This window comes from Phaenicophaeus curvirostris, chromosome 8 (genome assembly GCF_032191515.1).
Source record: "Phaenicophaeus curvirostris isolate KB17595 chromosome 8, BPBGC_Pcur_1.0, whole genome shotgun sequence".
In the NCBI taxonomy this organism is placed as follows: Eukaryota; Metazoa; Chordata; class Aves; order Cuculiformes; family Cuculidae; genus Phaenicophaeus; species Phaenicophaeus curvirostris.
The window spans coordinates 6,320,903-6,335,983 of record NC_091399.1 but is presented as its reverse complement, the minus strand read 5'-3'; the positions used below and the strand labels follow the sequence as shown (position 1 = coordinate 6,335,983).

The following is a 15,081-nucleotide window of genomic DNA, read 5'->3' as shown; positions in this document are numbered from 1 at the left end:
TTGCACAGTGGTGAACAGTAGGGTTTCCATCTGCCAGCAAGATTAAGAAGTTGCTTTTCTTTTTTCTGTAAAGCTCTGCCTCTTTTCAGAATAAATCCTCCCAGCGTTTGTCAATTTGTTGTTGTTCTGAGTATTTATTGATGATAGTGGGGGATGAATTAAGCAGAGCTTGTGAGAAATCTCTAATGTTCTGAAAATGTGAAGTCTTATGCAGTGATAAAGGTTTGCCCTCTGGATGGACTCGATAGAGAGCAGTGGCTTAAAGGGAATTAGGTGAACACACATGCCTGTTGCAAGGGCTTATAACTGTACTATGCAGTATTAAATACCAGGTTTACAGGCTGTAAATGTAAGGATTAATTCTTGACCCTGTTATTACAATAGGAGTACAATCTGGCAGAACTTAAATTCTTTTTAGCACATTAGCACACATAAGGGGTTGTAAAAACCTTTGTAAATTCTAGGTCTGGGACTTCACTGTATGTCAAAGTGTTAATGCATACAGTATGTGAAATAGAAGGTATTTGGCCGAGATGATATTATGGAAGTGTTTGCTGCAAAGTAAATACAAATGTATTATGAAATATGATTTGAAAAACAAAGATCCTGATTCTGCTATGAATAATCTCACTGCCAGCTAAGCTTTCCCTATGATACAAATTATCCTAGTTATGAGTCAAATTATGGTCACATTATTAAAATATTAATGTAGTCAAAGTTTTACCTACTCAGTCCCTTACCTATATAGCTACTCAAATGATTTTACTGATCTGGTAGGTTATCAAACATTCATTGCAATATAAAAAGAATAGAATTCAAGGTTTTACAACCTTGCTGTCTGCTAAAGCAGAATTCCTGATAATATCAGTAGGATGCAGAATTTGGTCTAATTTCCTTGCGTAGCTCTCAAAAGAGAGTTCATACTTTTGACATCATTGGAACTATGGTGAAAGTTTTAAGTTGTATGACTTAAAAATACTGTAGTTGCTTCCCTATCAAATTAAATAGGATTACTTTAATTGGTACAGTTTGTAAACCTTGTCTTTAGCTGTGTTTTGCTTTTTCTCTATGCCTGGAGCTGAAAAATGTTCCACACTTAAAAATTCCCACTTATTAGAAGATACCTTTGAAGTCTGTTTGGATTATTTCTGAATAAATACCTTGATCAACAAAGCTTTTAAGTGGACTCAATACCTTTCAGGTTTAATTGCTGAGGGAACACCTTGTCTCTTCCTGTAGCAGTGACCATTTTTAGACTGCATCTTTTTTGATATGGTAATAGAAACAGGATACTCCAAGAATTAAATACTTGCCTTGCTTATTTTCACAGTTGGAAGTACTGTCTTCAGTGTCTCTCTAAAAAGAACTTTTTGAATTTTCATCAGAGGCATCAACATAGTTAGATATTTGGACTGCAGTTCTTTTATAATCTGCTTTGGTGTAACGTAGGAATAATTTCACAGAAATATTCAGAATGACGTTGAAATATTGTAAACTGATGTATCAATACAGCTCTTTGCCAGATAATGAACTAGCCCAATATCTTGAAATATGTTTCTAGAAGTATATACATGCACAATATATACTCAGGTAATCTCATAAATTTAAATTTAGATGCCTAGAAACAAACCAGCCTGATTTTCAGGAGCAGTATGTAATAAATTTAGGTAGGTTAATTGGTTTCATTTTTGTGCCTGAAAGATGCAGTCCACAAAAGAGAGTTTATATACACTTCTGTAAAGTCCTTCAGTTCATATCTGTAAAAAATGTTGGAACCATCACAAAAGACACTGAAGAACCGATTTTTAAGGATAAAAATAAGTATATTCGTACCACGTTAGATTTATAATAGTAGATGGGTCTTGTACTTTATCCTAAAGATCAACAAACTAACAGTTTAACAATTCCAGATTCCAACACTGCTCATAAAGACATCCTCATTGATAATTTGACAAAGCAGCAGCGTTTATTACTCTTTCTGCTCTAGCAGCCTCCGGCCTAGCTGATAGACTGAACTGCTTGCTGCTTGCTGGTAGAATCAGAAACTGGACTAATAATCTGGGATAAGGAATGCAAGGAGGGGAAACATTATCAGGTTTCACAGTAGGAGAACTGCTGAAACAGTTTCAAAAATGGTAGCTAAAATGAGCCTATGTAGAACTTTGATACAATCTGTTTTTAAGACTGTTTTTAAGAGAAAAACAGTTCTCCTCTTTTCTGGACTCACAGCACTGTTTTGAGAGGTCAACAGCAGAAATTGAAGACGAGTTGCCCCTTCACATGTGTTCTACTTGATTTTGTATTTTCAGCTTCTACATTCGTTAAGCCTTAGACTGCCTAATGAGTGTCAGTTATAGAAACCTTCATCATAGTATTTTGTATCTTTACCCACCATGTTGGGACCAGTACTGTATAATATCTTCATCAATGACATAGTGGGAGCAAGTGCACCCTCATCAAGTTTGCAGATGACACCAAGCTGAGTGGTGCAGTTGACACCTCTGAGGAACAGGATGCCATCTAGAGTGACCTGGATAGGCTTGAGAAGTGGGCCAACATGAACCTCATGAGATTCAACAAGGCCAAGTGCAATGTCAGGGCCACCACTGGTATCAATACAGGCTAGGGGATGATGGGACTGAGAGCAGCCTTGCTGAGGAGTACTTGTGGGTGCTGATGGATGAAAAGCTGAACATGAGCCAACAATGTGTACTCATGGGAAGGCCAAGCGTATTCTGGGCTACATAAAAGAAGTGTGGCCAATATGTAGAGAGAGGTGATTCTGCCCCTCTACTCTGCACTGGTGAGATCCCACCTGGAGTGTTTCATCCAGCTCTGGAACCCTCAGCACAGGAATGGCATGGACCTGTTGGAGTGGGTCCAGAGGAGGGCCACAAAAATTATTAGATGGGCGGAGCACCTTTCCTATGAGGAAAGGTTGAGAGCATTGGGATTGTTCAGCCTGGAAAATAGAAGACTCTGGTGAGACCTTGTTGCAGCCTTTGAGTATTTGAAGGGGGCTTATGAGAAAGATGGGGACAGACTTTTTAGCAGGGCCTGTTTCAATAGGACAAGGAGTAATGGCTTTAAACTAAAAGAGGGCAGTTTTGGACTATTTTTACAGTGAGGGTGATGAAATACTGGAACAGGTTGCCCAGAGAGGCTGTACATGCCCCATCCCTGGAAACATTCAGGGTCGGGTTGATTGGGGCTCTGAGCAACCTGATCTGGTTGAAGATGTCTCTGTTCACTGCAGGGGCTTAGACTAGATGATCTTTAAAGGTGCCTTCCAACCCAGACTGTTCTATGATTCCACAATACTATCATTCTGTAGAATACATTAAGAGTCATTAGAATGAGCACTAATGGCTATGAACATTCAAAATGTTGAGAAAAGTAAATAAACTAAATAACTGTATTGTGTGTTTAATAAGTAGCATGGTTTCAAAAAAATTGTGGAGCAGCCAGTACCTTCTATTGAAGCTCCTAAATATGTACCTAGAAATCTAACTATAGATAGCCTACTTTAAAAGTCTTGTCTACAAATATAAGGAAGCCCTTCCTCAGTACTTGCCAAATATGCATATTTTAGCCTATCAGGCTATAATAGCTTCTGCTCTTTAAATAATCTGTCACAGTGAAATAAAATTGGACTAAACTTAAAAAAACCCCAGTCCATTTAGAATTGAAGATTAATGTTTCAACACTCCTTAAGTTTTAGTTTTGCAGTGGTTCCATTGGAACAGATTACTGGCAGAATGAAACATATTTCCATGGAAAAATATGAAGTAAAATAAAAATACTTTAGAAACATTGGTCTTCTTAAATTTCTCAGATAATTCATTTTACTGGGGCAAAGTAAGCTCATTTCTACTGTAAGGTTTTACCTTGCCCATTACAAGTTACTCACTGTAACACAGGCTATTTGTGGAGTCATTACTGATAAATTATCACTTGCACATTAATCAGAGGAAGGGCATTGCTGAAAAATTATTGAAACTTAAGAAGGTATCTGTTTATTATATCTGAAAAATACATAATATTGTCTATTATGTCTGAAAAAGGAAAAGCCACAGTTACCAAAATTATTAACAGTATAGCACACACTTGCACACTCAGTTTTCCAAGGTATAGCTGTGAAGTAAAGAATACCGGCTTTTTTTTTTTCCCTTGAGTTTTGTTATTATTTGTATCTAAAGTATGTCCCCCAGCATACAGGCATGCAGTCTGGGAACATCTTATAAATTATGTAGGTGAACATAGCCTTTAAATAGGGAAGGATTGTTGCACCTGAGTTCCCTTAGACATTTAAGAGACTAAGACTCAGGAGTTACCAAACCTATAAATGTAATAGGATTTCAACTTCTGTGCTTTATAAGGCATTTGAATAGAAAGGAAAATATTTTAATCTAAGTGAGTCATCCTCTGAACAGTTTCTTATGGGAATGGATTTTGTAGCCAGAAGTTGCCACCACAGTCATTTTCCTTTTAGTACTGGAGAGTTTCATTTTGAGGCCTGATAGGGAACTCTTCCCTTCTGAAAATGCAGATGATTGTTTCTTCTGTATACCCCATCTTCAATATAAGTCTGTCTTGAACTGTTTGGCCCTTAGTCATCACTCCCATGATCCAAGAGGAGATGGTTAGAGACGTGCTTGGCTAATCAGACATTCACACATAGAATCATAGAATAACCAGGTTGGAAGAGACCCACCAGATCATCGAATCCAACCATTCCTATCAAACACTAAACCATGCCCCTCAGCACCTCATCCACCCATGCCTTAAACACCTCCAGGGAAGGTGACTCAACCACCTCCCTGGGCAGCCTGTTCCAGTGCCCAATGACCCTTTCTGTGAAAAATTTTTTCTCATGTCCAGCCTAAATCTCCCCTGGCGGAGCTTGAGGCCATTCCCTCTTGTCCTGTCCCTTGTCACTTGGGAGAAGAGGCCAGCACCCTCCTCTCTACAACCTCCTTTTAGGTAGTTATAGAGAGCAATGAGGTCTCCCCTCAGCCTACTCTTCTCCAGGCTAAACAACCCCAGCTCTCTCAGCCGTTCCTCATAAGGCCTGTTCTCCAGCCCCTTCACCAGCTTTGTTGCTCTTCTCTGGACTCGCTCCAGAGCCTCAACATCCTTCTTGTGGTGAGGGGCCCAGAACTGAACACAGAATTCAAGGAGCGGTCTCACCAGTGCCGACTACAGAGGGAGAATAATCTCCCTGGACCTGCTGGTCACGCTGTTTCTGATACAAGCCAAGATGCCATTGGCCTTCTTGGCCACCTGGGCCACTGCTGCCTCATGTTCAGTCGGCTGTCAACCAACACCCCCAGGTCCCTCTCCTCCAGGCAGCTTTCCAGCCAGACTTCTCCTAGTCTGTAGCACTGTATAGGGTTGTTGTGCCCCAAGTGCAGGACCCGGCATTTGGCCTTGTTAAACCTCATGCCATTGGACTCTGCCCAGCGGTCCAGCCTGTTCAGATCCCTTTGCAGAGCCTCCCTACCCTCCAGCAGATCAACACTTCCACCCAGCTTAGTGTCATCTGCAAACTTGCTAAGGGTGCACTCGATGCCTTCACCCAGGTCATTGATAAAGACATTGAACAGGGCTGGACCCAGCACTGAGCCCTGGGGAACCCCACTTGTCACTGGCCTCCAGCTGGATTTCGCACCATTTCCCACCACTCTCTGGGCCCTCCAGCCAACCAGTTTTCCACCCAGAAGAGTGTGCGCCTGTCCAGGCCAGAGGCTGACAGTTTCCTAAGCAGAATGCTGTGAGAAACTGTGTCAAAGGCTTTACTGAAGTCCAGGAAGACACATCCACAGGCTTTCCCTCATCCAGCAGCCGAGTCACTTTGTCATAGAAGGCGATCAGGTTAGTTTGGCAAGACCTGCCTTTTGTGAACCCGTGTTGACTGGGCCTGATCACCCGGTTCTCTTGCACGTGCTTCATGATAGCACTCAAGATCACCTGCTCCATGACTTTCCCTGGCACTGAGGTCAGACTGACAGGCCTGTAGTTCCCTGGGTCCTCCCTGCGACCCTTCTTGTAGATGGGCACAACATCAGCCATACTCCAGTCCAGTGGGACTTCCCCAGTCTTCCAGGACTGCTGGAAGATGATGGAAAGGGGTTTGGCCAGCACACCCGCCAGCTCCTTCAATACGCTTGGATGAATCCCATCGGGGCCCATAGACTTGTGGGTGTCTAGTTGGGCTAGCAAGGCTCTGACCACCTCCTCTTGGATCGTGGGAGCCTCATTATGCTCCTCTAGCTCCTGGGTTTGTACACAGACGGAACAACTTTCTTTACAATTAAAGGCTGAGGCAAAGAAGGCATTAAGTACCTCAGCCTTTTCCTCATCCCCTGTCGCTGTTGTTCCTTCTGCATCCAATAGGCACTGTGTGGTCTCCCTAGTCCTCCTTTTATTATTTATATATTTATAGAAGGATTTTTTGTTATTTTTCACAGACTTTGCCAATCTGATTTCTAGTTGAGCCTTAGCCCTTCTGATTTTTTCTCTACATAATCTCACTTCCCTCCTGTAGTCCACCCAAGAGGCCTGTCCCCTCTTCCAGAGCCCATAAACGTTTCTCTTCTTCTTGATATCACTCAAGATCTCTCTGTTCAACCAAGCTGTTTTTTTCACCTGCCGGCTTTTTTTTCCGGAACATGGGGATGGCTTTCTCCTGAGCTGCTAGGATTTCCTTTTTGAAGAGCTCCCAGCCCTCCTGGGCTCCCTTGCCCCTAAGTACTGTCTCCCATGAGACTTTGCCAAACAGCCTTCTGAAGAGTTCAAAGTCTGCCCTCTGGAAATTTAATGCTACTGTACTACTAACCACCCTCTTCACTTCACCTAGAACAGAAAACCCTATCATCTCAAGATCACTTTGTCCTAGGCGTCCACCTACTGCCACATCCCCCACAAGGCCTTCTCTGTTCACAAAGAGCAGGTCCAGGAGGGCACCCTCCCTTGTTGGTTCATTCACCAGCTGTGCAAGGAAGTTGTCTTCCACGCACTCCAGGAACCTCCTAGACTGCTTCCTTTCTGCTCTATTGTGCTTCCAGCAGATATCAGGAAGATTGAAGTCTCCCACAAGAATGAGAGGCATCGATCTAGAGATCTATGGGGCCACATGGGATCCACCTGAAGTCATTAAGGGAGCTGGCAGAGGTGCTTGCCAAACCCCTTTCTATCATCTACCAGCAGTCCTGGCTGACTGGGGAAGTTCCACTTGGCTGGAGGCTGGCAGATGTTGTGCCCATTTACAAGAAGGGCCAGAAGAGGGATCCAGGGAACTACAGGCCTGTCAATCTGACCTCAGTGCTAGGGAGGGTCATGGAGCAGATCATCTTGAGAGTGCTGTCACTCAGCACACAAGACAACTGGCTGATCAGGCCCTGTTCACAGGGGTTTATGGAAGGCAGGTCCTGCCAAACTAGCCTGATCTTCTATGACAAGGTGACCCGCTTAATGGATGAGGGAAAGGCTGTGGACATAGTGTGCTTGGACTTCAGTAAAGCATTTGACACCATTTCTCACAGTATTCTGCTTGAGAAACTGGCTGCCACTGGCCTGGACAGCCGCACCCTCAGCTGGGTAAGAAACTGGCTGGATGGCTGGGTCCAAAGAGTTCTGGTGAATGGAGTTAACTCCAGCTGGAGGCCGGTCACAAGTGGTGTCCACCAGGACTCAGGGCTGGGTCCAGTTCTGTTCAATATCTTTATCAAAGACCTGGATGAGGGAATTTTATGTACCCTTAGTAAATTTGTGGATGACACTAAGTTGGGAGGAAGTGTCACACTACTTAAGGGTAGGGAGGTTCTACAGAGAGATCTGAACAGGCTGGATCGATGGGTTGAGTCCAGCGGGATGAGGTTTAACAAGGCCAGGTGCAGAGTCCTGCACTTCGGACACAACAACCATGTGCATCCTTACAGGCTTGGGGAAGAGTGGCTGGAAATCTGTCTGGTAGAGAAGGACCTAGGGTGTTGGTTGATAGCCAACTGAACATGAGCCAGCAGTGTGCCCAGGTGGCCCAGAAGGCCAATGGCATCTTGGCTTGTATCAGAAACAGCATGGCCAGCAGGACCAGGGGAGTGATTCTGCCCCTGTGCTTGGTATTGCTGAGGCTACACCTTGAATACTGTGTTCAGTTTTGGGCCCCTCACTACAAGAAAGACATTGAGGTCCTGGAGCTTGTCCAGAGATTAGACTCTGTTGTACAGTTCAATTTTTTTGTGCTTTATCTTCTTTATTTTTCAAAAACAGGAACTTATGCTAGAGCTAAATGTTTAACGGTTTGGAACCGGTACTAGGACACTCAGGTTCCCATGTCACACAATTCTGACTTCTAAAGTGGCAGTGAAAGCTGCACATGTGTCTCTGAACTTTTTTTTGAAACAAGTACATATGCTGTGAGCTTTCACTGTAGTATTTAATAAGAAGAATGATCCCCTGCAGCTGATTTTCTACCAGTGGAAAAGTAGAACAGTGGAAACTTGCTTTTTGATGGCAGCCTGAAACTCAAGGGAGCTTCATCTGGAAAACACAGGCTTGCCCTGATGAACACAGGCTTCTTTTCAAAGGCTTATCTTGTGTTTTTTTCTGGCTTGCGTGTAGGAGGTGGCCTTCACATAGAGCTGCAGTGTGGCCATAAACATCTATATGAAGGGACTCTCTCTCAGGATCTGATCTTGTATTTTGTCAAATTTGTCATGGCAGACAGTTGATTTTTCAAAGCTGATGTCTTAAGTTTCATAAGGAGAATTAACTGCACCCCAAGAACTGATGAACAAAGCTGTTTGTGTGATGCTCTTTTGTTGGCTATTTCCTTGCAATCCCACTACCAAATTGGAAGGATTCAAAAGCATTACATCATTTTGCCAATACATGGGCTACATTATTGTTTCCACATATGAATACAAGCTGAAATCTGAATTTGTGGACCATGCAAACAGGCTATTCTGGCTGTTTCTTACAATTCCCAGAAACTATGCGAGAAGAATGCTAAAGAAGAGGCGGTTTTCAGGAAGAAATAAAGCTCCTAGGTTGCAATGACACTGAGCTCTACAGAAACTGGCAGAAAGAAGCCACAGTTTCACCTGATAGCTTCCAAACTATGCTGTTCCCTAATTCTGTCCATTGTCTTCCTGCCTTTCTATCCTGGTCTTCTAAGCAGGCCAGTGTTGGCTGTGTGAAGACTCCTCGTTGTCCTTTAAACTTCAAACAAGTTTCCTCTAACCAGTTAGTGTCTAAGTGCTGCTGTTTATTTTTGACTGGATTCCTACTTACTTGTGCTCTGTGGCATATTGAGAGCAGCTGTGTCCACTGCTGTCAGTGGAGGCATTGGGCAGATCATCTGAACATGCACAAAGAGCTCATCAGGAATTTTGAGACTAATGCCTCAAATGGCAGCCTGGTCAGGGCTACTGAGTGCTTGCTCCAACTATATTGCCATAGTTCCAGAAGATGTAAAAAAATCCTGACATTCACCAAGACAGAATTTCCACTGGTAGGAAGTGGGTGTTTCTGCAGAAACCCTAATATCTGGTAACCCTGTGTATGACATAGGAGGAGTGTAGGGGAGAAGTGTTTCCCATGGTGAGCCCTGTTTTCAGATGGGAGGTGGCAAGAATGCCTGTGAGGAGGCTGCTGCCTTCCCACTGAAATATGGAATTGGTTGCATCCTAGTACGGGCATCTGATAAAAATCAAGTCCAGGTTAAATAATGACACACAAAAGAATGTTGCAAAAACGTTTATGAGGAAGAGGCACAAACTCAGTTTATTTCACAGAATGAATGGGATGTAGGTGTCTATCAAAAGCAAATTTTTGTAAAGAAGCATATTAAATCTTATACATTCCTGCCTGGTTTATCTAAAGACTTCTAAGGAATTACTTTTAAATGCTTTTAATTTTATTGGTCAAAGTGGTTATCTGAAATTTTTATATAAATTAGGGAAGCACTTCCTGTTATTTGTGATTTATAAGTATTTAGTAAGTCAGCCATGTTATCTTTGGGGATCAACTAATTACCTTTTTTTGCCTAAGTTACTTCATATAACTTGTCATTTCTATGCAGGATACATTTCTAGATATTCTTGTAAATGGACTAGGTTAAAAACCAAAATGTTTACATTTTCTGAATCAGAGTTTGTGGAAATAAATGTAATTTATATGCTGTTAACAAAATATTTGTTCTTATTGTTTGGAATTTGTGGTTTGAAGATTGTTCTCTTCTATTATTATTCTGTTTCTTGTCCGGAAGTTTTTTTAGCAGCAGAACTAGTGGGGGGTAATGAATGCTTTTCTAGTCAGCCAGGCAAAGAACAGCCATTATTCTAAAAAATAATGAAGAATCTGGTAGAAATTATAGAAAAGATCAAAGGAAAAAGGAAAGAAGTAGTGATTGACTTATACAGTGACTTGAAATTGTTACTAATATTTCTAGTGACTATTTCTACATTAGTTTATTGGTTAAAATTATTATATGCATTGCAAAAATAGCCGTAGGTTACCAGAAAAAAAGTGTGGAAGTTCCTTCAGTGTGGTAGTAACCGTAGAATTGTCTGGAATACCTATAGGAAATACATTATATACATTAAAATTATTTGGTCCATACTTAACAGAGAGGTAAGACTAATGTTGCAGAGTTTGCACACCATTGAAACTTTTCTTTTAAGAGTGTTAAAACATAATTTCTTGAATCTGCAGGATATGTCGATTTTAAGTAAATTGAGGTGGTGTGTACTGTAGTATTCATTCAAAATGTATTAGCTTGCAACAAACATTGGCTATTGGGTTTATATTTGACAACACCATCTGACAGAAAAAGGAAATGAGAAGTTACATGTTGTGAATAAAAGCAGCTCACAAGCATTTTCATTTGAATCTATTTTAAGAGAGTTGTTTTGTGCATTTTAGGCTGATTGAAAAAACCTCACATTTTGATTTTAAAGAATATAATTTTGATGTTATTCAAAGATAGGTTTGACCACAAAGTTGTGTTCTTCGTATTTGGCAATGCCAGGAGGTGAATAGGAAGAGCTAATTAAATTTAACTTTGTTCACATCTGTTATTGATAGTGAGTATACTAAAGTGACTTCTGAGATACTACAGTGACAAAAATTAGTAATACTGCCTAGAACTGCACAAACAATAATAAAAAAGGGAGAGGTATTTCCATCAGTGACTTGATTTAGAATATCACTTTGCCTGTTTTATACTCTTTGACTTGCTCCTTGCAAATAGTTCAAATAGTTGTTCATACAGTGAATTTTGTGTCTTGAGTTGATATTTGTTGACACATGAAATGAACAGAGAATAAACTATCTCTTGTTAATGCCACAGTGCTGTTTAAAGACATTTCTCAGCTTGATCAGTGAGATTCATGCAAAACCGTGGCTTTCCAGATAAAGCGATTTTAAGTGACAATATAAAATCTGCAAAATAGTCCCAGTGAAAAAATGTCCTGTTGAAATTCTATTTCCAACTAAAAAAAAAAAATAGTGAAGCCATGATCTGTGGGGAGTCTTAGAATGAGCACCTTAATTTCTGGGAGAAAAGATATACACTAGGCAAACTATGTTCTGTCACTGCCTCTGTTGAAGTGCTAGTCCATTCAGAACTTTTTTCACAACTTTTCCTGTGGTGGACTTTATAGATTAAAGCTTTGTTGTTGTCTTATATATATGTGTGTGTGTATTTTAAAATAACTTTATGTCAGTATTAGTGCAGTAACAGCTCTGGGTTTCAACTTTATATTGTTGCACACTAAGCTTAAATGTGAGCTGTTCATTCTTGGGCTGTAAAATACAAAACAAGTCCATCTGAATTTTGTCTTGAAAGTAATGAAAGACTGTGATTCAGACCACTCACTCTTTGTAGGAGAAGCAGGTACATTTTTCTTTCTCTAACTGGATAAGAAATGAGATCAGCTTCTTCCTTATCACTTCATGTCTGAGAAAGCAGTCGTATGCAATCAGAATGTGTTTTAATGTTAGCAACAGATGAGTTTCTGATAGCAGATTATTAGTAGCTGAAACTTTTGAGCAAACTTTTAAAATCATCTCCTCTGCTTAGAAATCACTCATTAAAAGAATGTGTTGTAAGTTTCAATCACCAAGATTCTCTGCGTTTGTTAAACAGGTGTGTAACTTGTAGTTGCAGTGTGTAGCCAAGTAGTTTGAAAATGAACTCGAGGGAGGTGATTCAGCCTCTCTGTTCCTGTCTTGTGAGACTTCACCTGGAGTATTGTGTCCAGTTCTGGAATCCTCAACATAAAGAGGATATGGAACTATTGGAACGGGTCCAGATGAGGGCTACAAAGATGTTCAGAGGGCTGGAGCACCTCCCATATGAGGACAGGCTGAGAGAATTGGGATTTTTCAGCCTGGAGAAGAGAAGGCTCCGAGGAGACCTTATAGTAACCTTCCGGTACTTGAAGGGGGTGTACAAGAAAGCTGGGGAGGGACTTTTTACAAAGGCATGTAGTGACAGGACTAGGGGGAATGGCTTTAAATTGAAGAGGGGCAGGTTTAGACTAGATTTAAGGAGAAAATTCTTCACAATGAGGATGGTGAGGCACTGGCCCAGGTTGCCCAGGGAAGCTGTGGCTGCCCCATCCCTGTAAGTGTTCAAGGCCAGGTTGGATGGGCCTTGAGAAGCATGGTCTGGTGGGAGGTGTCCCTGCCCATGGCAGGGGGGGTTGGAACTAGATGATCTTTAAGGTCCCTACCAACATGGTTTCTATGATCCTATGAACTCATATATTTTAAAATTAATAATCCTTATTTAAAAAATAATCTTTCTAAAATAATATTCTGGTGTAGGAATAATCTGCAATAAATCAAAATAGGATGCAGCTACTTCTGTGATTTTGCACATACACTTTTGTGATGAAATTAATACCCTTTTTAGAAGCTGCATAGTGTAGAGATGCAAAATGAGTAACTATTTTTTATTCTTTTTTTATCTTTGTCAGCTGAGCCTGTTGATGTGCTAAAAGCATTAGAATTTCACAACTCACCGGAAGGAATATCAAGAACTGCAGGATTTTGCACAAACAGAAGGGATTCAAAAGGATCGGATGTCGCCTACAGAGTTTCAAAAACTGCACAGCTGAGTGCCCCGACAAAGCAGCTGTACCCAGGTAAGATTGTCACAAAGCTATTACTTTGTTAAATAATCTTACTGCCTATGTTTTTAGAGTATCTAAAGCACAGCATGTAGTCCATCATCAGTACTATAAAACACTCTCATCCGTAGAGTTGGGCCTGCATGCGAGTGACAGGTCATGCGCTTTATTGACCCAGTGAACTGTTTCTATTGGCTTCAGTTTTAAAGTTCTTCATGAAATTCTGTGTCACTGCCAGGACTGGCCTATAAGTTATGTTGCCTTTTCTTTCATGATGCTGTCTGTTTTATTGCGTGGCTTTGGCAAATTTCCTTCAGTTTCAGTAGTCCATTTAAAAGCTGTACTTCCTGGAGTAGTGCTGCAGTGGTAGAAATGAGCTGTGGTTGGCCATTGCAAAATTGTTCCCAGAAGTACCATCTGTTAAGAATTACTTAAGAGTATCTGGATATTTGTGAGACTAAGCAAGGCTAGCTGTGGATAGCAGGTAATGTGATTCTGTCTTCTCTCAAATATCTCTAAAGTGAAACAATCACATTTTGGAAAAAGATTCTTTGCGTGTTGAGGAGAGACTTCTATTCCATTATTTTGCTATGACTTGTCAGTTGACCCAAACTGTTGAGGAAAATGATAAGAATATTAAAAAACAAAAATTGTGGAACATTTAGTCTTTTCGCTTTGATACATCATGCAGAGTTTGAACATGTCTATTAGATGTTGGCAAGGAAAAATGCTTTCCTTTTTGTCTTTCAGTGTAGCAATCATATAGATATCATCCAAGATCCATAAGTTGCACAGTTAACAGAGCTATCCAGCTGAAAATATCATTCACTAAAGGGCACATTATAGTCTATGATGTCCTGCTAATATCAGTGTGACTATATTACTGCTTCTCCCAAGTCAGATTAGTAAAATATGGGCTGCCTTTTCTTTTTCTGTAAAAATGATCCATTGTATAGAAAAATGGCCTAAGTTACATAGTGTAATAAGCTGGCACCTTTATGTTCTGAGTTTTACAGTGTATGTCTTTGAAGCCACATGGTATGACAAAAAACTTTAAATTAGCGTTCAACTACAATTGGACAGTAGATTCAACTGACTTGGAATCACTGATTTTTTTTTTTTTTTAATTTAGAACAGTACAACAGTATCTTCTGCTAAACCAAAGCTCAGGAGTCTAGAGCCGGAAGTCCGAGAGCTTGGGTTGACTTGCACTTATTCATGAATCAAATTGTAGCATAAAGAGGAGATCTGGCAGCTGCAATAACTCTTGTTATTATTCTTGAATGCTGGAACAAATAAGTACCTAATGATGTTCTGTGACATCTAAATTTCTATAGCCTTTCACTGCCTTAATTTAGGTACTCTTTTTATTAATGCTGTCTAGCTTTGCTTTACAGCTGAAATGAGTCTGCTTGATTTTACTAATCTGTTGCAACACTTCTGTGTGCAGGAGATGAAAAAAAAGCATTTCTCAGACACAGTATGAGAAGAAGCCACCACAAAATTTTGCTTAACACAGGAAATTGTCCTGCTATCCTTTACTTCAGTAAAAAACCTGGAAACAATTTTTTGGAGGGGATTATGGTAATAACCTCCTTTTGAATCTTGCAGAATAGGCATCCTCTTTCCACCACAAGACATCCTTCTTTTTCAGGGATTATTCTTAAAGATAGTTAAGTAATCATGTCTATTTTTCTTAGTATTCTATAGTAGTGGAAAGACTACAGAAGATATCCAAGATAAAACTGAATTGTGAGCTAAAGCATACAAGTTGTAATGTGTCATGTGCTTGATCTCAACTCCTATAGCTCAGCAGGAAGTATAGGTATCTTTCAGCTGTTGTAGCTCAAAAGCTATGTTAACTATGAATGGTGAAAGCTGGGAGCATTAACATAGCCATCTTTTAAAAATTGATCTAATAATATTTAAGTACTTCCGAGAA

General features: G+C 40.6%; 1 protein-coding gene across 1 annotated transcript in view; it reads left to right on the top strand.

Annotated features, from left to right (window-relative positions):
- Positions 1–15,081, top strand: part of COL11A1 (collagen type XI alpha 1 chain) — a 151,442-nt gene that overhangs the window by 4,264 nt on the left and 132,097 nt on the right. Inside the window, exon 2 of the mRNA XM_069862238.1 lies at positions 12,987–13,154. Coding sequence (XP_069718339.1) covers positions 12,987–13,154 — 168 coding nt within the window. The remainder of the gene's footprint in view (positions 1–12,986; positions 13,155–15,081) is intronic.